Genomic DNA, 24,791 nt, shown 5'->3' with positions numbered 1-24,791 from the left:
AAACAAGTGCCCATGGGAGCACAGCTTCTTCCACCTATGCCAGGCCCTTCAACTGGCTCCTTATTTGTCTGGGTCGGATCCTGCCACATTGATCCATGTAATGGTCATTCCAATTTGTTCTATTAGGGCTATCCTTGCAAATGCTTTGGAAGCTGCCAGTGGTCCAGACTGCAACTGCCTGGTTGCTGACTGGGACCTCAAGGTCAGCTTATATTACTCCAATTCTGGAGCAGCTGCAGTCATTGCCAATTAGTCTCCAAATCAAATTCAAGATGTTGGTGCTAACATTTAAAGCCCTCTGGGACCCTCATAGCTACAGGAGTGCCTCTCCCATTACCACCCCCTGCATACCTTTTGGTCATCCTCTAGGGCAGGGGTAGTCAACCTGTGGTCCTCCAGATGTTCATGGACTACAATTCCCATGAGCCCCTGGCAGGGGCTCATGGGAATTGTAGTCCATGGACATCTGGAGGGCCACAGGTTGACTACCCCTGCTCTAGGGGCCTCTTGCAGGTGCCTGGCCCCAGGATGGCTTGGTTAGCTGTCACCAGGGGAAGGACCTTCTAAGTTGTGGACTCTACCCTCTGGAATGCACTCCCAGATGACACCAGTGCCACAGGGCATGCAAGTCTGAATTATTTAGGTTGAGCATTGGAGGGTTATCACATGTTTGGGCTGTTTTTATTAATGGTCTCTTGGTAGCTATGTATTTTAATAGTTTAATATTTTAATGATAATATTTTAGATTTGTTATTTGTTTTGTGCTGTTTTTACCGTTTTGATTTTGTAAGTTGCCACGGGACCCTTTGGGTGAGCAGAAGCTAAAAATCTAATAAATGAATAAAGGACCACTTCCATCCTTTTCAGCCTGCAGGAACTAGCTTTAATGAAAGCTTGGTTTAACAAAAGCCATGAAAGGGCTTCTTCTGCCATCACACCTAGAGTGTGGACTTCCCTCCCAGATAAGGTCACTTTGGTGTTTGTCTTATAGGCCTTCTTTTCGTTTTCCTTAAATAAGGAGGTCGTTTTCTATTGGACTTTGTGGCTGCCTATTTTAGATATAACCGTTCTGCAGGGCCTGCAAAAGGGAGCTCTTCTGCCAGGCATTTGGCTGAGGTCGACTGAAGCTAAACAACGTCAAGTGGGCCCCCAGACCTGCCTCCCTAGAACCCATATGCTGACCATCCATGGGTCTGTTAGATTGTTTACTGTTAGAATGTTATTTTCCCTGTGTATTGCTATTATTATTACTGTTACCTTTATTCGATATAGTCATGGAGTTCAGTGTATTAGTTTTTGTTTACATTTCACATGAGCCGTCCTGAGCCTTAGGGAAGGGCAGTATATAAATGTAGTAAATAAAAACATTTTTTTTTGCTATTGAGAAAACTTGACCTAGAAGGATGATTGGGGAAGGGCAGCACAGAAATGTGATAGGTAAATCAATATTTTGGTTAAAACAATCAAATGTATCTTACCTCACTGATAATATCTGAAGCTCTTTTTGCTTTTTCTACTTCCAGGGACCCAAATGGCACCCAGCCACAGCCTTTCATCCAACTGTTATAGTCAGCTTTATATTCATTCTGGAAAAGGCAATAAAAATCACAATGCAAAATTGCATTAAATGACACTCTTATGAACTATCCAAAATGCAAGGGAAATTCTTTGGAAATAACGTTTGAACAGAAGCTGCTGTGCTGTATTGTGTGAAATAAATGTCAGGTTATAATGCAGTCTGTTACAAACGGGCAACAGCAAGTGATTAAATGCAAGAACTTTAAAGTCAGGCAACTAAGAATTAACATGAGAAAGTATTCTAATCATGCCATTTATGGGACTGGAACGTTTCTATATTTCCCAATCCAAAAAGAATCAGCAGAACAAAAAGAAAAACACAACAAAAAAACATACCTGGACATAAAATTATTTTGGGACCTAAATATACGCAGAATAAGTTCCAAAGTCTATATCACTATTGAAAGACAATGAAGCAATTCAAATGAATGAATGTTTTTAAACTTCCACATGAATGTTTTTCCAAGCCTGGCTTCCAAACTGGACTGGGTGTTTTTGACAGGGGAGCTTTCACAGTGCGGTCCTCCTACTTCTAGGATTTCCCACCCTCAATACGCTCTTTCCCAAGTCTGCTTTACTTTTGGAAACATGGCCATTTGAGTGCATTAGCTTGCTATCTGGAAGAAATGGGCTACCTGGGCATTTTCCTGCCCAGCAAAAAGTCTACCCATATTGGTGCCATTTTCCTGATCTCAACACGTTGTGTGAATTATTTTCCCAACTTTTTTTTCTAGAGGGCTTTCCAAAAGCTTTTTTTCTTTAAAAAAATCTGTAATGTTCTAGTGCTACAATGACTTACTGCAACTTATATGTTTTCATTCCAGTTTTAATGGAGTTTTTATAATGGTCTAAGTGCATGCATGAAGAGGCAAAGAAAGCAAGTTACAATGGACGCGAATGATGACAATGGACCCAAATGCCAGTGCAGAATCACTGTGAGGTATGTGTGGAAGGGGAAAAAATGGAGGTACGACAAAGGAAAGTCACATGTGTAGAAGCTCCACTGTCACATTTGGACATCGCCTCCTTGTACACTTTTGCTTTCAGAGCAGGCATGAAAGCAACATGGAGAATCTTTGTTATGTGGCTTTGGCTTTGTTAAGCCAATGGCATTTCAAAGATACAGAGGTAATATATATATTCCTATTTAAATAGCCTGTGAACTTAAATGGACTTTGGGGAATGGTAGAGGACAGGAAGGCCTGGATGATCATTGTCCATGGGGTCGCAATGGGTCGGACATGACTTAGCAACTAACAACAACAACAATTTAAATAGCCTCAGAGAATTAGGAGTCATTCAGAAAAAATGTGTGTGACTTATAAAAGCTATGTTATGGACCGAGAAGGTTGGCCTAGTCAGTACAAAGCTCAGAATAACCAACACTGAGGTCATGACATTAAAAGGATGCCGAAAGTCTATCAAAATATAAGAGGAAGAAAAGTTAGCAGTTGTTCACTCCTGCTTCTAGGTGGTTAATTCATCACTTGGCCCCATCTAACTGTACCCATTATTTTGTTCTGACTGAATTAAACATAAGGATATATAAGGGTTTGATCCATTCATAATCCAAGCACCATATGTGAACATGGTGTCTCCCTCTTCTCCTTTCTGCCCCAGTTTCCATGGCTTACTGCTGATTTTAACAGCTCCCAAAATTTCAATTGGAAATATGGCATCGTTCTACACCTGCACAACCCCAACTTTTGTAGAATAATCCTAAGTGCACAAAGAAAGCAAGAGCACATACGTCGCTTTGGATGGCATAAGACTTCTTGGCAAGTTCCACATTAACACTGTCAGGAGGATAGGAGTAGTTGTGAATTAGATGCTTGTAGTCTGCATTGCTGACGATAGCCTGTGTCTTCTTTGCTTGCACAACTGGGATCATGTCCAGAGGGGCCGTGTACTTGGTCTTTGACTCTTCATAACCTTTTTTGTATTCACGCTGTAAAAGAATGAATCCATTAATTTCAATAGTCAAAAGTTTTTCTTAATCAACCTGGAAATTTCACAAACGGCAGGTTATTTGAATAAGCATCATGCACGTTTAGCTGCTCCAAATGCGTGGATTCTTGCTTTTAGAAATGCTTTGACTGTTTCACTTTTAAGTAAATGAGTGAATGCATGGAGTCAGGGTATTTCATTCATTCATTCATTCATTCATTCATTCATGTTCTCTGTCTTCTAATGATAAAATCAGTGCTGGGATAATAAATCACAGATTATGATTTCTTAAAAATACATTCATATGCTTTATTTTGTTCTTGATTTTCATTGTTTCTGAGATGGAATGAAAAGGTTTTCTGCAGAAGTGAATATGCAGGCATTTAGCACAGTACCCATTTTCACAATAGAATACTATTTTGGAACTTACATCGCTCTGTTGTTTGGCCATTTTCCGAGAATGTAACATCTTGGGATCGTCATGGATGCTCAAAGCTCCAATTAGCTTCCCTTTGCTCTGTTCATAACCTTTTTTGTACTCCACCTACATGGGAATTAAGACATGAGCATTTTCCCCCCAGTATTCTGTGACTTTCAGTTACAAACAATTACATTCATTCCTAAGCCACACTTACATCACTTGCAATTTTTCGGTTGGCTTTGGCAGCAATGACTGGAATGGCATCAACCTTAATTTCAAACTTCTTCGCTTTTGATTGTTCCCAGTCGTATTTATACCAATTCTGTCAATACAGAAAAGAAACAAATTACATTAGGAATGTGTGCCAAATCATTAATGCATTAATTTGTTATAAATGAATTGCTAACATTGTTCAACAACTGAAAAAGTAGAACTTTGACTAATTTTATTTATTTATTTATTTATTATATTTATATAATGCCCTCCCCAGACCATACTTTTTAAAAGCTCAGAGTGCTGTGTAAGCAGATAAAGGGTTGTAAAAGATTTATTCTTCACAGAGCCAGAGAGCCTTGAATGACAGGCTGTTCCAAGAGATCTGATTAGCTAGCATCAACTGAACAGAGAAAGACTTCTGAACTGAATGCTGAAGCGAATTAAGCCTAATTTCAGTCCTAGCTGAGAAGAATCGAGTACTGATGGTTTTGGAATTCAGCCCTGACTAGGAGCAGTTTAACACAGACAGGAGAACTGGGAACAGTTTGCAAGGACCAGTGGGTAGTTAGACTGAGACTTCCATTTGGGCAAAGGAAAGGGGATAGATCTTCTAAGTGAGAGAATTGCCTACCCAGTCAAACTGGGAGTTAGCTCTGAAGAGAGCAGAGCCCCCTGGTCTGGTGTGGTTCTTAAGTCTTAGACTTGGTTTCCAGAAGGCTGGAAAGGAGTCACAGGATACTCAAAGAAAGTGTACTGAAGTTTTTGAGGAAACACTGGAACTGAAGCCTCTAACAAAGATTTTAAGTAACTCTGAATAGCTTAAGGAACTCTTATTAGCCTGAAATATAAGAACTGAAGTCTGTGCATGTACTGGTTTTACTTTAGACATTTCAACCTCTGATTTTACCTCACCTTTCACCTTTATAGTAAATAAAATATTTTATCAATTTGGAATATTAAAATGTCTTGAGAGCTATTAAAATTAATAGGAGCTCCCGGTTCTTCCCTCAGATCCATAAGTTGAGCAAACAGCCAAAACCTTGACAGGGTGAGAGAGCCAGAGTTCTTCAGGAAAGAACAAAACACATTACTAGGGCTGCTCAGCCAGGGAAAGAAAAATTGAGATCTTGTCTCTGAGAGAGGTAAGTTGGACAGGGATACATATCTTCAGGGAGCAGTAGGCCTAGTCAGTAAAGGGCATATACTTATTGTCATAAATGTCTTTCAAAATGGAGGCACAACCTAATAACACAATAGAATAGGGGTAGTCAAACTGCGCCCCTCCAGATGTCCATGGACTACAATTCCCAGAAGCCCCTGGCAGGGGCTTCTGGGAATTGTAGTCCATGGACATCTGGAGGGGCGCAGTTTGACTACCCCTGCAATAGAACAATTGCCAAAAGATTGGTGGGAATATGCTATCGTAATAATTATATTTTGGTTTTGGGTTGCCTCTTGTTCATAAAGTTTCTTGTGCTTTAATCTGTAGAATTCAGTCGCCACTTCCTTGCTACAAAAATGTCCTGAACTCAAGTAAGGTTCGTACTTACATCGCTGAGGTTATATGCGTTGACTCGGGACTGAAGGAACAGCGGAGCGTCTGGTGGGATGGAACATTTGAACTTCTCACTTTCATGTTTGGCTTTGTAGTTCAGCTGAAAAGTATAACCAAATAATATTCACGCAAACCATTCACCTTTTGAAATACCTTATTTTAAAAAGCTGGTTTATCTCAGAACTGAATCAGAGGGCAGAGTGAATAGTCTATAATTTCTCAACAGCATACTGTTTTGATTTCTCTTGTGTGCTTTCAGTTTGACTCTACCTGCCCAGCATGCAAAGTTCTGTGGAAACGGATCTATTCACACCTTCTGTGAAAGAAAGGCTCTTTTCTTGCACTGGACAAAACCCACAGTCGTTTTCTTTTGCACCAGATTAAAGTTATCAAGAAGTACCAAACGACTTTTAGCTTTTAATTATCTGCAAATCCTGAATCTGCATGGCTATATTCCTCCAAAGCAATGTCAGCATTGTGCTGTGAATATCATGCCTGTTCCCCAGCTATTTTTCATTTCAAAGTTATTGAAACTTTAAAGATGTCTGAGTTTACCTTAGAAATCAGAATGCAAACTCCCCAAAACAGGCATTGCATCATTACCCAATAGAGAAGAATTCCAATTATGAGCAACCAATTGAGATGACACCACCGAGTGCAACCTTAGCTCCTGGATTTAATCTGAGCCAAATTTGCAGCAAGGATTGATACTCTGAATGGCAGTGTTCAACAGCGGAACAGAGGCCCTTACGCTCTCTTTAAGTGTGTAAAGTGCTGACAAAGTCACAGCTGACTCATGGCAACTCCAGCAAAGGGCTTTCGAGGCAAGTGAGCAATAGAGGTGGTTTGCCCTGGCCTTGTTCTACAGAGTCTTCCTTGGAGGTCTCCCTTCAAAGCACAGACCCTGTTTAGCTTCTGAGATCTGACAGGATCAAACATTATCACACCGCCTTCCCTTCCACTTCCTTTAAAGGAGCTATGCAATTTCTACAAGTTTCCCCATCGCACTGTAGCCCCTTCCCCATGCTTCATCCATGCTATTCCCAAAGCTCCTTTCAATCCTCAACTTTTAAAGTGGGCAAGAGACCACAGAAAACAGCAGGGGTTGAAGAGCTCTGTTCTGAATCCAGAGCTCCTTTCGAGATTTTCTAGACCAGGCTTTCTCAACCAGGGTTTCATGAAAACCTGGGGTTTCTTGATGGCCCTGTAAAGGTTTCCTGAATGAGTGGGAGTTAATTAATTTTTATATATATTTTTAAAATTTGTTAAACGTTTATCGGGTGATCTGACCATATATGGTCATGTTGATCTGCCTCCCCTCCCCAAATGGCCAATGATGGGCCCTCGGGGGGTGGGGAAGAGAGGGGCCCTGGGTGTGCATGTACTCAGCTATACTCCCCAACTGTATTCTGCATGGCTGCACCGTTTCTGGAGTTTCTCAAAGCCTGAAGAATGTTACAGGGGTTTGTCAACAGTAAAGAAATTGAGAAAGGCTGTTGTAGAACCATCCCAGTATCTGCTCGGGTAGAATGTCAACAGTGTGACTTGGTGGTCACCAGATTACTGTGGGACTACACCTCCCAATCACCCCATTCTAATAAATTAACCACTGCTTCCACTCCATTCTACTAAATTAACCACTGATTCCTGGCTTCTATCCATAGGAAACCGTCTTGAAAGACTTTGCTTATCCCCACTAAGTGGTTGTCTTGTATTCATATCTAAGTGGCTCATTTTGCCTGGACCAGCTCCCTTCCAAGGGTGTCACAGGACAAGACTACAACATCACCTCTGAAAACGGTCTGCCGCACAAGGCTCCATAAAACAGGTGTTTGAGCTACTTACGTCACTCAGCTGCTTGGAATTAATCTGTGCTTGCACCTGAACAAGCGAATCGGTCACTGGCGTGAATTTGATCTGATCAGGATGCTTTTTGTACGTATACTAGAAGAAATAAAGGGGGGGGTAGGTGAAAGTTGATTCAGTTTCTAGCATCTAAACTGAGATACAGTAACCTTTAAAAAGACTTATTCCAACACAATAATAAATGGTCCAGCCAAGACACGGTGCTGTCGTTTGCACATCTTAAAACTCGGAGATATATTGTGACATACCCAAAAAGTAGCAAACAGTGAGCAAGGCAGATGATTTCCCATACATCTACGGGTATAAACATGCCACACTTTCACACATGTATTATTTATATCGTGATTACATTGGGATGCCTGAAAAGAATAGGATTTATGCTTACAAAAAAAAAAAAGCTAAGTATCATCATGGCCACTGGGTGGCAGGAGAAGCCTGTAAAAATACATCCGTTCGCCTTCCAAAATGCTGAGACTGCAGGTAAAAACTTAACATTAAGTACTGATGCATACAATGAAACCCTGAGGGATTCCTTCCAACCAAAGGTAGCCCAAATGGGCTGCAGTTTTGAGAAGACAAAAAGAGTGTGTGTAGATATGGTGCACCTTCTTCCTTTCCCTTCCAGCTATCTTCCCACAAAATTGGCAGACTCTTCCACTCAAAATCTTATCCATCCCCTGCAAAGATATATTACGCATGTACTATATATGCAGTACACAGCCCCAACCACAGACTTACATCTTTGCACAGGTCTAACTTCTTCAGAGCTTCGTACTCTTGAGTTATGGTCTGTGGGAAGTAGCATTTTGCCTTGTCTTCTTCGTAGTCTGCCTTGTAGTTTTTCTGAGGAAGGAACAAGAGATCAATAACCATTGCGAACTCCCCGTGAACAAGCTGAGCCACTTTACTAAAAAGGAAAGGATTCGTATTTACATCGCTCTTCATGGCTGCCACTTTCATGCAGTGGGCTTGATAGGGGTCCTCATAGCTGCCGATGTAGCGGCCCAAGATATTGTTCTGATAGGCCTCTTTGTATTTAACCTGTAAGAGATGCCAAGTGTTACTCACCCACCTACAAACGGGAAATCTTGTCTGAGCCACAGCACAGGGGCTGTCAGAGTCATGAGAATACTTACGTCGCCAAAGTTTTTCAGAACACTGTCGACTTGATATTTCGGAGTGTCACAATAGTTAATGCTGATTCCTTTTCCTTTTTCGTAGCCTTCTTTATATAATCGCTGCCAAGGAGGAGGGGGGAAAAGTAAGCTGATAATATCAAAAACTGCCAGAAAATGTCACCATTCTACCAACTTTATCATCCCATTGCTTGCCTGCAAACGTTAAATAAAGAAGGAAAATCGAGCTTAGCAGCAAAATATGGATTGAAAACTACACGTTTCCGATATGCCGGGTAAGTATGCAAGGTAAGAAGGATGTTGCTGCATCAGACCAGAGGTCCAACCAGTCCAGACATTTTCAATGTTTACACAAATGGAGCAGAATAGAAACTTTTGACTGTGGATGAACCCGAAATATTTTTCAGGCTTCAAGGAACAGGTCACCAGATGTGACATCACTCATACACTCCCTCCTGATGTGTCCAGCATCTGAAAGAGCCAACAGGATAAAATGAAAGTGGATGCTTTAGGTCTGCTCTGTGTAGGACCAGTAAAGCAACCGGGGAAGTGGGCTCCAGTGATGCCTAGTGATGTCACTGGCTACCCAAACTTCCAGGAAAGGCCACAGAACCCCTGAGGAACTCTTAGGGAACCCCTGATCTAGCCCAGCCAGGTGCATCTGGCAAGTCCCCATGCTGAGCGTGAAAGCAATAACTTTTCCCAGCTGTCTACCTCCATCATGACCAGTATTCCAAAGTATACTGCCTTTGGACATGGAGTTTCCATGTAGCTATGATGCCTCAGAACCTAAGATGTCCAACCTAACCATGTCCAAAGGCATTGAACAATCCACCATGAATTTATCCAATATTATTTAAAGACTACAGCCACTACTATATCTTGTGGTGGTGAATTCTGTGTACATAAGTAATGAGTGCTCATTGCATGTTAAAATCCCAATAGGAAGTTCATCCAGCTCTGGACACAAATATCTTCTGTGCAGATGCTTCTCTCTTAGTGGAATTGGGTAAGAGAGCACCCAACAAGAATCGTGGACTATGATTGCTTAATCTCCTTTTCTAAATTTTAATCATTTATTCTTTGGGGGGATTTGTTTTAGGGTTTGTGGATAGGCTAAGATTAAGGAGTGGGCATTCATGCCAGCATTCAGTACAGTACCAGCATCCCAAGCAACAGCCAATGAGTGCTATGTGGATACTTACGTCACTCTGCTGCTTGGCCACTTTCAGAGAATGCAACATCTTGGGATCGTCGTGGATGCTCAAAGCTCCGACTAGTTTCCCTTTGCTTTGTTCATAAGCTTTCTTGTATTCCACCTACACGGGGAGAAGACATGAGAGTCTTGTTCGGCACCCCAGAGCTTGAGTGCTCTACATTGCACACAGTCACATGACCTTTTTTGTTGTTTTCCCGCCAAAAAAGTTAACACAGCAAACCTTCCCCACAGAGTCCACCCATCCCTCCCTCTTCCCTAATGTGGCTTATTAGCAGAGATGAAGAAGAGAGAGAGAGAGAGAAGAAGAAGATTAGGAAGGTAAGGCGTAACACTGCAGATTCAATTAACTGGGGAATAATGTGGAGGAGACATCACTATTCAAATAGGCACCAGAATTCATGCCAAACGGAGATGAACTTCCTAGCTTCTCCCCTGTTAAATGCTATTCTCTTTATTGTAGAAAGATCTAGCATATCGTTGACCCCATGATCCTTGAGATTTCCTACACCGTAGAACTTTTCACTTAGCAACTAAAGCTGCCCTTTGGATCCAAAATACATGATATTTCGAGAGTGCCCATAGAGCTGGCATATACCATAAGATGAGATTATTGGCCAGGGCAGGTTTATGGATCTGCAGGGCCTGTAGCACCAGAGCCAGCTGAAGGATTTGTGGGAGCTTAGCAGAGTGCAACTGATGCTGTTACTTGGGCTGCACAAGTACAGTGGGGGGCCGGGGGGCCCTCCCAGGGATAGTTGGAACTTTGGAAGCAACTAACAGTTTCACTTTGTTGAAAAGATTTCTTGAACCGATCTCCAAGAGCACCTTCACACTTATGCTCCATAAGCGTTTACATGCTCAGTTGCTAACAGAGCATTAACATTTTCCCCCATTCTTGTGGTCCACAGGTGGTATAACTGGGAAGACTCCCTAACAATCACGGTGGGAAGCCCCCTAACTGTGCAGTACCATGGGGCCCAAAACATGTGTTGCATGTGCTGCTAGGATAAGCCACTTCTGTTAGCTGCTAACGTGAGGTTGATCTGGATAGAACTTCCAGTCAGAAATGTGTGATTTTAGAGCCATTCCTAAACATGTGCAGAAGGTTAGCTCCAGGCATCTGGCAGTACCCACAGGAATCATTCTCAGTGAAACCACCGTGATAGCATTTAGTGGGACACCAGTACACTTGCAAGGGAGTTTTTTTGTTGGAGAAGCCTTAGTTGTAAGTCTACAGAGGCAGATTTAATGGCTTTTAGGGCAGTTTGTCACTGGGTCGGTGGAACTCAGTTCTAGGTTCCACAAGGAGCAGATATAAAGCAAATTAAATTTGGTGTGGTTATTAAGGATGGGTTGCCTAGGAAAGGTTTCTAAGGATGGAAGTAAACAAAATAGTAGTGATGGGGGTTGGGGGTATTTCCAGGGTAGCAAAAGCTTCTGGTCCCAGAACAGAAGATGGACAAAATTTTAGTTGCATATATTGCCAACTGGCTGTGGATGGGAAATTAAATTCTGTGAACAGTGTCAAATAGTTTAAAGTCATCCCCTGGAATGTGTACTAAATCACCGGAAATCTACTGTCTCAAAAAAAAAAAAAAAACCGTTTATTCCCTATCCTAATCCTAGGGATTTTCCAAACTGTTAGATCTCTGTGAGTTAGTTTTTTTTCTATGCAACACTTACATCGCTTGCAATTTTCCGGTTGGCTTTAGCAGCAAGAATTGGAATGGCATCAAATTTGATTTCAAACTTCTTCGCTTTGGATCGCTCCCAGTCGTATTTATACCAGTTCTGACAAGAAAGGGAAGGAATAAATTTGGTTTATTGCTAAGTATTTAGTGATAACTATTAACACATGCAGATTAGTAACAATCAGGCAAACTGAATAACACGGATCATCTTTTTATGCTAACTGGAGTTAAAACCACAGTGCGTTGCAAAATTTCCAAGAGCCTAGTTTTCAAAGCACTCAGCTCATATAAATGTATACAGAAATATGTAGGACTTGAACCAAAGATGCTGCATAGTACTCAGTTAATAGCTGCATAGTACTCTGTATGCCAAGGCTGCCAAACGTAAATCACAGTGGCCTTCTAGAGCCCCCAAACAGTCCATGGATCCTTTCCCCCCACCCATCACATAGATTTTCCAATCCACACTCAGAGCAAGGAAGAAGAGCTGGTTTTTACTACCCAAAGAAATCTCAAAGCGGCTTACAATCACCTTCCCTTCCTTTCCCCACAACAGTCATCCTGGGAGGCTGAGAGAGCCCTGATATCACTGCTCAGTCAGAACAGCTCTATCAGGGCTGTAATGAGCCCAAGGTCACCCAGCTGGCTGCATGGAGAGGAGGAATGTCAAACCTGGGTCTCTAGTTTAGAGGGTGTCGCTCTTAAACATTATACCAACCTGGCTCTAATAGGGTAGAAAACCTGACCTGCTTATCTCACATCACTCTTTTTTTATCCATTTCATTTCTATTAGATCTGGTGTGGGAAATATGGAACTTGCAGAATGTGACAGAAGCTATTTTGGCATCGTAAATTATTTTGAAGAGAACGAAGGTACAGATTACCATAAACCACAGAAGGGTTACACGGGCATGGGGGTGAAATTCATATTTACGCATAATGAAGGCACTGGTGACTGGATTTTGACAAGAAATGTGCAGGGTTGAAAACTGGGAGTGGATGTCCAAGGGTTTTCTAAAGTCATCCATTTGGTTCTACCACTGAGTCCCTTCCTGATCAGATCAGGTGAATTTTTAGTGGGCAATTATTAGGAATTCAGCCATCAAATACTTCCCAAGCACATAATGTGACCCTTTGAATCCACAGTTGACATTCTCAAATTTTTCATCATAAACAATTCTTGGCTATCAATTTTCTTGAGGAATAAGAACCAAGGGAATTCAGTCTCTTTCGGTGGAAGTCACCTGCTGGTTTCCCGGTATCATAAATTCTGCCACAAAACAACTTTATCCATTACTTAATTGAGTTAATCTTTTTTAAGCAGCGGTATGCATCCCTTCTCATTTTAGTTTACTTCAGCCTTAATTATCATTATCCTTCCACTTTTTAACTTATCTGGTTCTATACTCTCTGTTTCAGGTCATCACCATCCCTCCATTTCATCTTTCTCAGCTATAATTAGGTTGTCTTCTCACAGTCTGTCTAGTCCTCTTCCTCTTCTCACAGTGGTCCAAATAGTAGTCCCATGGCTCACTGTTCTCTGTCCTCTGTTGACACCTCCCCCCCACACTTCCTGCCACACCAAGCCAGCATTAAACTTTTGCTACATGGGTTTCCCTCAAATGCCTGCTTTTTTCTTATGTTATGTTTCCCTCATCTCTCTGATTTTTGCCTTCGCCAACAGTCCTTCTATCAAATGTGTTTCTTAGTCATTCTGGCCAGCCCTTTCCCCCCTCCTCCGTGCTCTTCCCCTGCCTTTTCTTGGGCTCCCTTTCCTCTTAACCCTTTTCTGTTAAGTTTTCTGCTGAAGTCCCACTGCATTCAATGAAACGTAACCTGAATTACTGCTATTAATCACTGCAAACTGGGTCCTACAACTCATTCAGCGAACAGTGCTGAAAATGCATAAGGAGATTTCCGCCAAGGCAAGTGCTTCCTGCATCACAGGAAGTCTCTGCACCAGAGGAAAGTGTCCCTAGAAGCACAACAGGAGGGTACAATCTGATTAATTAGGATGTAATTAGAACTTATGCTCCAGTTGCCTGTTACTTTTTTCTAGCCACTGAAGTGTCCGGTAAGCCTGGAAGGTTTATACTTACATCGCTGAGGTTATACGCATTGACTTGAGACTGAATGAAAAATGGAGCATCTGGTGGGACAGAACACTTGAACTTCTCTTTCTCATGCTTGGCTTTGTAGTTCAACTAAAAAGCATAACCAAAAAGAGAATATATACATTATTCACACAAGTCATTCACACTTGACTCAAATGACAAATTCACACGGTTGCTGTCTTGGAACTGAGTAAGAGGGCAAGGTGAAGTACTCAAACTGAAATTTCTCATTAGTGTACCATTTTGGTTACTTTCTAGTTTGCTTGTAGTTTAGGGCACCTTAGCTATACTGCCTGTATCCAGAAATATCTCTCCATAGGAGATCTCTGGAACTGGCAAGTTCCCATTGGAGACTGACCAGAATGACAACAGATGGTCCTCTGCTTCTTTCATACCATATTGCGTTTCTGATTAAAAATACCAAGATGTAGCTCCCCCCCTACAAAAAAAGGGGGGAAGGGGAAAAAAAAACAGTTTACTAGTGGGATAGCATTGCTTATTTGAATGTCAATGATCTGCAATCTTAACTAGTTTGTGGTTGGATCCAACCACCTTTTCCTGAAAACGGAAAAACGTCAAGACTCCTTTTACCACTTAAATGCCTATGCTAGGGACTATGTGACCCTACAGGAACGAAAGCGACGCAGGATTGGGGCTTTAGTACAGAGGGGATGAAATTGCACAAAAAACATGCCTGGATCCAACTACTTAATCTACCCATATATTCCCCAGATTTGTCAGGCTGCCCTCTTTGGATGTTTTGCATTTCTCTAAAGATGTCCAGATAAGGAGAAGAGGATGTGGTTTGAGGAAGCACTGCGGGTGAGCGGCAGAGCATCTGCTTGGCACGCAGAAGGTCCCCAGTTCAGTCCACAGCTGAAACGATCAGGTAGCCGGTGATGTGAAAAACATCCACCAGAGACCATGGAGAGCCACTGCCAGTCAGAATAGTCATTACCGAGCTTGATGCACCAATGGTCTGATTCAGTATAAGGCAACTTCATTATTCTAAAATATTGGGAGGAGGAATATCCTATAGATGTGGACCATTGTTCCTTAGCACCAGAATGCCAGATGTCTAGTAAACACATGGCATCCTTACATAACCCCTCCCTCACAAAAGGACAACCATCAGCAACGAAGTCATTAGCACTACAGGCAACCTTCTCCCCAGGGCTTAATCTGCTGGAAGCTCATGGAGGGTCAAAGTACTGGAACCACCAGGAATGTCAATGCAGAGCACAGAGACCTGGATGCACAGTAGCCCGCGCATGGATGGAAAACACTTCCAATGCTGCAGATTTCTCTCCCAAGCTGTAGCTCTCTCACACATAGATCCTCTAACGAACTTTCACAGGAGAAAGTTTTTGGAGCGCAGGCAGGAAAGTGTAGAAGAGGGGGGGTGAAGCATTACTCTTTGGATCCAACCCAGTAAATGCTGCCATTAAAAAGTCTTTCCCTTGCCACCAAATCTGTACAGCAAACCTTTCTAATATGGGATTAAAGCTGCAAACAGAATAAAGCTAAGAATCCAGGGAAGATTGAATCCATTATTCAAAATTCCTGCTTCTGTCCACAAGAGATCATTCTATTCTGCTTGCTTCTCAACACCAGTCTCACAATTCATTACTGAGCTATTCATTTGCCTGGTCCGGCTCACTTCCAAGGGTGTCACAGGACAAGACTACAACAGCACCTCTGCAAACGGTCTGTCACAAAAGGCTCCATAAAACAGATGTTTGAGCTACTTACGTCGCTCAGCTGCTTGGAATTAATCTGTGCTTGCACCTGAACAGGCGAATCGGTCACTGGTGTGAATTTGATCTGATCGGGATGCTTTTTGTACGTATACTAGAGGGAGGGGGAAAAGAAGAAATGAGTTTAGATTTCCAGTGTGCATCAGTCTTACGAGATCAGGTTTAAATGCATTTTCTTTTATTCGGCTCAGTGTGACATTTCAGTTCTATTAGAACCATGGATAAGTGGTAAGTGACACCATCACCTGCATAGATTTATAATCATTTAATTTTTATTTATTTATTTATTTCATATTAGCTTTTATTAACCAACACTCCTGGACCCCCAGCCGGCCTCTGGCAGTTTGCAATAAAATCCCCAAAACAGTAAAAACAACAACAATAAAATGGCAGCATAATCCAGTTCCATAACCTCCCCCCACCTGCTCCATGCCCCGCAATAGCAACACATCACCGCCCTTGGGAGAGGTAGTCCTTGGTGCCTTGGTGTAAGCTAATTATTATTTGTGCTGCCAGATATTCCAGGGCAGCGGTAGTCAAACTGCGGCCCTCCAGATGTCCATGGACTACAATTCCCATGAGCCCCTGCCAGCATTTGCTGGCAGGGACTCATGGGAATTGTAGTCCATGGACATCTGGAGGGCTGCAGTTTGACTACCCCTGTTCTAGGGCCTTAGTATGTGTGACTTTATTAGAGAAATCAGAAAAGTAGCTAAGGATATTCTAGCCACTAGATGTCAGAGGGATCTCATAATATCACTCTTTAGAATAACCGGAGCGTGGTCTTTGCCCCACAAGGAGTCAGAGGACGTTAAAGGCAGCTGAGCACTGGAAGCAATAAAAAAGGAGAGGAATAATTGCTGGAACTGGATATTAGGTGGAGTGATCTGTAGTGTGAAATGGTGGTAAAGAGGAAGGTGAGTTGGTTTGTATACCCTGCTGTTCATTGCCTGAAGGAGTCTCAGTGGGGCTTACAATTGCCTTCCATAATCATTCTCCCTGCCACTCATTGCTTTTGCCACCCCAGCCCCTTCTCCTTGGTTACCCTGGGGCACAAGCAACAAGAACCTTACCACTACCACCCCACCCTCCAAAGCCCTGTCATTCCCCTCTTCTCCTCCATTTCTGCAGGCGCTGTTCAGCTTCCTGGATTGGCTGAGGTCACCATCCACACCTCCTTGCCCCTTTGACCACAGGTAGGGAGGGGCTTAAATGGGAGCCCTGAAAATCTCATGCATCATACTTGGAATGAACACAACATACTCTGGAAGCAAAAAAGAATGGTTGCAGTCAAGGAAGGAAAACGAGGCAAAAGTCCCAGGCAGAAAGTACATTAGAGAGGGCCAAACTACACCACACAAGAATTTTGCAGAAGAATTTGATGGTTTAAAAATGCCATGAATGTCTGATCCTGATTGGCTCTGTAGCATGGGGAGAAGGTGAACTTGTCCCCCTCCCGCATGCTTTTTCAAGCCCTGAACCACCTGTTTCAGTACTTGAAAAGGTGCAGGGGGAGCAAGATCTCCCCAACCCCACCCACGCCATTGGCCTCATCTTGACTGGGCATTTGCAGCATTTTTTAAATGGATAAATTCTTCTGTAAAATGGCATGGTTGGCCTTAAACTGAACCTGTGGCCACCTTAACTTGTAGTTCATCTCAGAGTTAGGCTGCTGATGCAAAAGGCCTCCTAAGCAGAAATGGAGACTTCCATCCGAATCATTTATTCTCTCCCTACAGTTCTTCATGGGCCCTCACTTGGCACCTATGAATATTCCTCTTCCAGGAGCCCCTGATAATCTGTTAATTTTGAGCAGATCATCAGCTATCAGCCATCAGACTAAATGCTTAAGCTGCTGGCTGTTTTTCAAGTCTTACCCCAGAGATTTTTCCATCCCTCAGCAGTAAATTTCCATCTGGGACCTCCTTTAATATTATGACTGTAATGAATACTGTGTTATTTTATTATTACTTATGTTGTTACCCACCCAGAGGCTTTGGGAATGGACAGGTTATAAGTGACAAGGGGCAGGATATAAATAATTTGTTGTTGTTGTTATAAGGGGAGAAGAAAGGAGGGCATTGAACTGGAACGCCAAAATTGTGAGCCTGCCTCTACTGCCTCTTGTCTTAAAAAGCCATCTCCTGAAGCTACTTTTCATCAAAAGACAACCACCAAGGACATCTTACACTTGCATGCAATGAGAAATTTGCCGCATATATGCATTCATGAGTATTATGGATTCAGCAACAAATTTCTCATTGCATGCAAGTGTAAGATGTCCTTGGTGGTTGTCTTTTGATGAAAAGTAGCTTCAGGAGATGGCTTCTGGATGAACAGCCAGCAGAAGGTTCATGGCCTCCAAGATAGGCTCTGCACTTAGCAAAGCAGAGTCATAAGATCCATCCCATTTTTGATATTTCACTACATTTTAGGTGTGTTGTTCCACCTTACCTATTTGTTTCAGATGAGGCAGCAGAAATACATAATACGTGAAAACGATAAAGGGCTCTCTGGAGGATCAAACAGCACAAAAGGAGAAAAATAGCTCAACACAACAACCGTTGTGTTCATACGTACATCTTTGACCTGGTCTAACTTCTTCAGAGCTTCGTACTCTTGAGTTATGGTCTGTGGGAAGTAGCATTTTGCCTTGTCTTCTTCGTAGTCTGCCTTGTAGTTTTTCTGAGGAAGGAACAAGAGATCAATAACTATTGCGAACTCCCCGTGAACAAGCTGAGCCACTTTACTAAACAGGAAAGGATTCGTATTTACATCGCTCTTCATGGCTGCCACTTTCATGCAGTGGGCTTGATAGGGGTCCTCATAGCTGCCGATGTAGCGGCCCAAGATATTGTTCTGATAGGCCTCTTTGTATTTAACCTGTAAGAGATGCCATGTGTTACTAACAAGCCAGCAAACGGGGAATCCTGCCAGAACCACAACACACAGGCCATCACTACAATACTCACATCCCCAAAATTTTTCAAAACACTGTCAATTTGATACTTTGGAGTGTCGCAGTAGTTAATGCTGGATCCTTTTGCTTTTTCATAGCCTTCTTTGTACAATCTCTGCCAGGGAAAGAAAAAAAATGTAGACTTCATTATACTTAGAAGTGTAATTGCTCCCTCAACTGGCCATAAAGGCTTTGCTCCCACAAAATATGACAATCACACATTGAGATTAAACTGAAAATGGATGTAAAATGCTTCCCCGATACTTTGTAGTCTTGTTAAAAATGTACATAAGGAGTCTCTTTTTGTCTCTGAGGGCACCCTGGGAATTCTGAGACGGCGTAGTGAGCATCTTTCCAAAATGGCTCCAACAGAAGGCGAACTCCAAACCAAAAAGGTTTACGCAGGAGACAAAATGAAACAAAAATGGCTGTCTCAGGAAGCAAAGCCAAATGCAACGCTTACCATCTTGATTTATAAAAGAATTACAGAAGTATAAAGGAAAAAGAGAAAAGAAGGAAAGCCTAGAGGAAGGAAGGGAGGAAGAGAATAAAAAGAACAAAAATCTGAAGGGAGGATGGAACCACAAAACAAGATGCTTACCGGCCCTTGTGCTCCTCCAGTGGCTGCGGCTGCTATTGCAGTCATGGGGGATCTTTTCATTTTCATGAGGGAAGCCCCAAACCAGCCCTACCTTGTAAGGCCCACTCCTACTTTCCAAAAAGCTTGACAGGTACCAGGAAAAGTACTAGTGGGCATTATGGGCATCTACACCAGCTACGTTCCTGGAGGACAAATATAGGAGTTTCACCCAGTGTTCCCTTGTGAGTTTTGTGGCTCTGGATGGCACAGGATCCATTCTACACACTCCTGAAGCTTCCGAAATGGTTATTTTGACAGGCACAGATTCCGGAGTGTATAGAACGGATCCTGTCCAATCTAGAGACCAAACTCTTCTACATGCCTTCCAAGTTGTTGCTTTGTAAACATTGTACTGAGCTCAGACAGTCTTTCTGGAAATGTATTCGCTCATGAACTGGCATGAGCCTCCACGAACAGCTTGAAAATTCGTGGAACGTTAGTGCTGGTTAACCTGCCACAAACTTGATGTCCCAAAGTACGAACTGGCCAACATTTATTAAGAATTTCAGTGCGCGAGAAGGGCTTGTGCCCATGCCTAGTTGCTTCACGGGGGTATTTGTGAGCTGAATGCTTGCATGAAATCAACAGGACAGGGAAAACACTGCAAGTCCATCTGTGACGCTGACTCAAACTGCAGCACTGGTAAAAGCTGTGTATAGGATCTAGCCAAAAGCCTCCATGGAGAACACTTACATCATTCACAAGATTTCCAACAGCTTTTAGATGCCTGAGCACTGGGTTCTCTGTAGCTGGAAGTACATTATAATCAGTAGAAGCTTTAGATTTTTCATAATCTTCTCTGTATTTCACCTATAGAAACAAAAGGTCATTAAAAAAAATCACATTTCCAAACTTGTGCATTTTAATTGCCTCAGCTGTCTGGTAGGTCTTTATGGCAGCATTTATCTTCCAAGCTGAATTCAGACTTTAAAAAAAACACACACAGATCGTTTATATTCTAATTTAATTAAAGCACGTTTGAGGCACTTAGGAGTTTCTGTTTCTTCAACTAGAAAAAAAAAAGTTCCGCTGAAACATTTAAGGAACCTATTGCCACTTATGGATAATGGTTGGCAATTTTTTGCCTGATAGCAGCAGCTGTTTGTGATCATTTCATGTGGTATAAATAGATAATGTTTGTTGTACCTATGAACATTAAAACAATGTGGTGCTGATTTTAAAATGTAACAACAAAACAAAACTTTTCCTGCAGTTATACTTCTGCATCTGAGAAATACACTAAGGCAGTTGTAGTCAACCTGTGGTCCTCCAGATGTCCATGGACTACAATTCCCATGAGCCCCTGCCAGCAAATGCTGGCAGGGGCTCATGGGAATTGTAGTCCATGGACATCTGGAGGACCACAGGTTGACTACCCCGTCACTAAGGTGCACACGCTGTGAAAGAAGTTCACATATCTGAACAGTATACAATTGCAGTGATGCTAAAAGCCTTGTGATGATCTAATTATCTACTTCCTGGTGCTCAGCAACCTGGGGCAAAGGAGCCCATCCTAATAGATACGAACATAAGACAAAGCCTGCTGGATCAGGGCAGCTGACCATCCAGCTAGTCACTATTTTGCCAATCAGATGCCCTGGAGGAGCAGCAATCAGGGGCTAGAAGCCAAAGCCATCCCCTTGTGTCACCTCCTACCACGGATATATAGAGGTTTGTTGCCTGAATGTAAAGGTTCTCTTTCATAACTATGCTTAGTAGTCAGCAATGCAGCTGCCCACACTTTGTCACATCTCAGAAGCTAAGCAGGATCAGCCTTGTTTAGTATTTGGATGGGAGACTCCTCCAAGGAAAGCTAGGATCATGACATGGAGGCAGGCGATGGCAAACCATCTCCAAACATCTCTTGACTGACAATCTTACAATCATAGGATCTCCTGGCTATGCTACACACATATGTCATTAGATAGATCCTCCATAGATTATCTAATTCCATTTTAAATCCATGGCCATTACTATGTCCTGTGGAACTAAATTCCATTGAGAAGTAAAGAGATATTGACCATTACCTAAAGTAGCATTTCAGTTTTGTTTCATTTCAGGAGCAGGACTGACAGGAGGCACCTATTACAATATTAGGGTTTCCAGATCCAACCTGGCCACCAATGGGGAATGGGGGCAGGGTTGGGAAACTTCTGGAGATTTGGGGTGGAACTTGGGCAGGACATAGACCTCTATAGGCAACAATGCCATAGAGTTCACCTTTCAAAGTATCCATTCTACAAGGAACTGATCTCTGTAGTCTAGAGATGAGCTGTAATTCCAAGGGATCCCCAGGAACCACCTGGAGGTTGGCATCCTTATACAATACAGATCAGGAAATTCTTAATGCTTTCCAGCCTGAGACCTGTCTTAATAGACAGCTAGCATTCTCAACATACCTTACTTGCAGTTAACCCAGCCCGTTTATTAACCGCATATTCTGGGGTTTCTGTTTGCATAAAGTAGATTTGGTCTTTCTTATTCTCCCAGTCTTCCTGGTATTTCCTCTGTAAACAACAAAAATAAACCCACTGTAACTTAACCAGAAAGAAAACAAATGCAGTCTGAGAATGCAAACAAAATGCGACCATCAAAGCACAGGTTGGGTATCCATTTGGTTCATTTACCATGCTAAAGTTGTCGGCGTTCATTTTAGCAACAGCAACGTCATAGCAAGGAGTCTGACTCCACTTGCCTTTGATCTTCTTCTCATAGTCTTCATGATATTTAAGCTAGCATAAAAAGAAAATAAAAAGAGAGATTTAGATAACTAGCTAAAGTACAAGATCAAAATTTGGGTCCTATGGAAAATCCCAGCTAATCAAGTTTTCCAAAAATATGGGACCCCTCCTCTCTGGAGCCCCAAATACCCCCCCCCCCGAAATACTGCCGATGATAGACAGGAGTCTCCTCCCTGAAGAGCACAAGGGAGCCCCCTCAGCAGGAGAGGGGAGCTGGTGAAATCATCTCCCTTCCAGGAGTGGAAATTTTTCTAAGGTTCCAAGCCAATATCTGGTCCTATGAATCCATCCTCTTGATAGAGCTACTAGCAAATTGCTGAATGGCTTCCACAATCTCTTCCCTTCAGTTTCCTTGAATATTTGAGTAAAGTCTAATTGTTTCACAGGTTCTTTAATTCTCAGTAGGAGTAGGAGGTAGGGAGCATGCAATTTGAAGACATAATATGTTCCTTCATAATTCTAGTGCTAAAATGGAATTTACATTCTACATTTCCTGTTACATCTGAGATAAACAGTCACAACAAAGATGTATTATTAGCTGTGTGACAGGGTAATCATATAGCATCCATCAAGAATAAATTATCTCAAAGGCATTTGAGAGCTCTGGACCAATGGGGATACTGATGTGTAGAACAGAGAGATAAAAGGGGTAGTCAAAAAGCCCTCTATCATTCAAATATCTTTTTTGTTCTGCAGTCCTATTGCCACGGGCCATCAGATACTTCCCTAACTTTTTGGTCCTTTGATTAGTTAATCTTTTCCTCTCTGTGCATCAATTGCCCGGCTTGGACAGGGAAATTGAGGGCAGTAATGAAACCAGGTGACCTGCATTAAAGACCTTGCTCTAAGGACGTTGATAAATGTGTCTCTTTCTGGACAATTACATGTAAATCAAAGGGTTGTGCACCTTTCCTTTGCAATCACAGTGAACTTCAGTTCTGAGTATCCATTTACTAATTACTCCACTGCCAATGACATAGATGTACAACGCAGCGTAATACTGGGCTCCCTAGATTTCATTCCTCTTCTTTCGCTCCTTGGCACTAGGCTACTCTAATTATGCCCAGTTATCAGCCTCATTAGTTATGCTTCATGGTGATGGAATTCAGCAGTCGGTGCCATTAGTTCAATTCGGATACAGCCTTTCTGCTTGCCTTGTCACTCAGTATGCCAGCCGTGGGGAAAGTATTCTTAGGCACAGAAACGGGAGGGGAAAAGGATTTAAAAATAGAGGGGAACATTTATTCCATCTAGAGCTAAACTACATTTTAGGTTTATAGGCCAGTGATTGTATTATTGCGCCTTAAACTAGAAATCTGCTAAATTAATGTGCATGGACAGACCCACAGGCTGCAGGAAAGACGGTTAGACTGTCCCTAACTTACTTCGTATATCATGGGACTGCCATCTGTTTAAATTGTTCCAATTAGAATCTGGTTTAAACAATCAATCTTTTAACCCCATCTGTATAAATCTGCATATACATAACATATCTCTTTAGAGAAGAGCTGGTGCTTTGTACCCCACATTTTGCTACCCAAAGGGCTTACAGTGGCTTACAAACATCTTTCCCTTTCTCTCCCCGCAACAGACACCCTGTGAGGTAGGTGGGGCTGAGAGAGCTCTGAGAACTGTGGCTGGCCCAAGGTCACCCCACTGGTTGCATGTGGAGGGAGAGTGGGAAATCAAACCTGCTGGTTCTCCAGATTAGCAGCACTTGCTCTTAATCACTACACTGGCTCTCTTTAAAAATCTTATTTTTGGAATATGCTTATAGATATGGCATTCTCCTCTGTGGGAGAAAGGAGCAATGCCACTTCCAAAATGTAACCTGCCCTTTCCTGTTCTTGCATCAAAAATAATGTTACTAGGGGCATCTCTTAACTTTATCAGAAGCTTTTAAATTGATTAATATAACCTACTTATCAGCTAAACTTCACAGAGAAACAGAATGAGAAAAAAAGAAGAAAAAGGAACAAGCAATGAGAACAGAGATGACCCCCTGGGGAATTATCATTAACAGAGGCTGGATATCCCCGGGACTACACATTTAAAAAAAAATGGACAAGAAGAAGGTTGGATCCAGGCTAAACCAGCAACTGGAACTAATTCTCCCTTGCCAATGCAGATCCCTGCATGTTGTTCCCTCTCTTCCCCAGGAAGAGCATTTTGTGGAGATCAGTGGCCTGCACTTGGAGGAACAAGGCAGGAAAGTCCCATTCTGTAGACAGAACATTTAATCTGGTTCCAACGCTAGGTCTGGGCCGCCCTACTATCAAACAAAACTGAATGAAACAAACCATGATAGGGAGGTTTGATATTTTCAAGGAGGATAGGAAATACAGGGACAAAGGCAGGGTCAGCTTGAAGAAGAAGAAGAAGAAGAAGAAGAAGAAGAAGAAGAAGAAGAAGAAGAAGAAGAAGAAGAAGAAGAAGAACCAACTCTTCTTCTTCTTCTATTTCTTCACATCGAGATCATTGTTAGATCTATTGTATTGGTGCCACCCTCTTCTGAATATTATTCTCTCCACCAGGCTGAACTAAGATCAGAATTGTGACCACCACCGCTATATGTTATATGTAACTTTTGTTGATTTTAATTGGGGTTTTTATTGGGATTTTATTGTGTTTTAACTATTTATGTTGTAAACCGCCCTGAGACCTATTTGGAGAAAGGTGGTCTAAAAATTAAATAATAATAATAATAATAATAATAATAATAATAATAATAATAATAATAATAATAATAATAATAATAATAATAATAATAATAATAATAATAAATGTGCTGCTTTTCTCTACCCGAAGGAGGCTCAAAGCGGCTTACATTCGCCTTCCCTTTCCTCTCCCCACAACAGACACCCTGTGAGGTGGGTGAGGCTGAGAGAGCCCTGATATCACTGCTCGGTCAGAACAGTTTTATCAGTGCCCTGGAGAAACAAAGGTCACCC

General features: G+C 42.2%; 1 protein-coding gene across 40 annotated transcripts in view; it reads right to left on the bottom strand.

Annotated features, from left to right (window-relative positions):
* NEB (nebulin) overlaps positions 1–24,791 on the bottom strand; it is a 213,229-nt gene that overhangs the window by 161,242 nt on the left and 27,196 nt on the right. For all 40 annotated transcript variants that reach the window (XM_077320081.1, XM_077320041.1, XM_077320047.1 and 37 more), the window contains 19 exons: positions 21,727–21,831; positions 21,499–21,606; positions 19,793–19,909; positions 18,473–18,574; positions 18,276–18,383; positions 18,081–18,185; positions 15,496–15,594; positions 13,729–13,833; positions 11,622–11,729; positions 9,925–10,038; positions 8,720–8,821; positions 8,517–8,624; positions 8,322–8,426; positions 7,563–7,661; positions 5,713–5,817; positions 4,161–4,268; positions 3,956–4,069; positions 3,329–3,526; positions 1,479–1,586 (listed from right to left, as the gene is read on the bottom strand). In XM_077320081.1, coding sequence (XP_077176196.1) covers positions 1,479–1,586; positions 3,329–3,526; positions 3,956–4,069; positions 4,161–4,268; positions 5,713–5,817; positions 7,563–7,661; positions 8,322–8,426; positions 8,517–8,624; positions 8,720–8,821; positions 9,925–10,038; positions 11,622–11,729; positions 13,729–13,833; positions 15,496–15,594; positions 18,081–18,185; positions 18,276–18,383; positions 18,473–18,574; positions 19,793–19,909; positions 21,499–21,606; positions 21,727–21,831 — 2,118 coding nt within the window. The remainder of the gene's footprint in view (positions 1–1,478; positions 1,587–3,328; positions 3,527–3,955; positions 4,070–4,160; positions 4,269–5,712; positions 5,818–7,562; positions 7,662–8,321; positions 8,427–8,516; positions 8,625–8,719; positions 8,822–9,924; positions 10,039–11,621; positions 11,730–13,728; positions 13,834–15,495; positions 15,595–18,080; positions 18,186–18,275; positions 18,384–18,472; positions 18,575–19,792; positions 19,910–21,498; positions 21,607–21,726; positions 21,832–24,791) is intronic.

Source organism: Paroedura picta, chromosome 2 (assembly GCF_049243985.1).
Source record: "Paroedura picta isolate Pp20150507F chromosome 2, Ppicta_v3.0, whole genome shotgun sequence".
In the NCBI taxonomy this organism is placed as follows: Eukaryota; Metazoa; Chordata; class Lepidosauria; order Squamata; family Gekkonidae; genus Paroedura; species Paroedura picta.
This window is presented reverse-complemented; position numbering and strand designations above follow the sequence as displayed.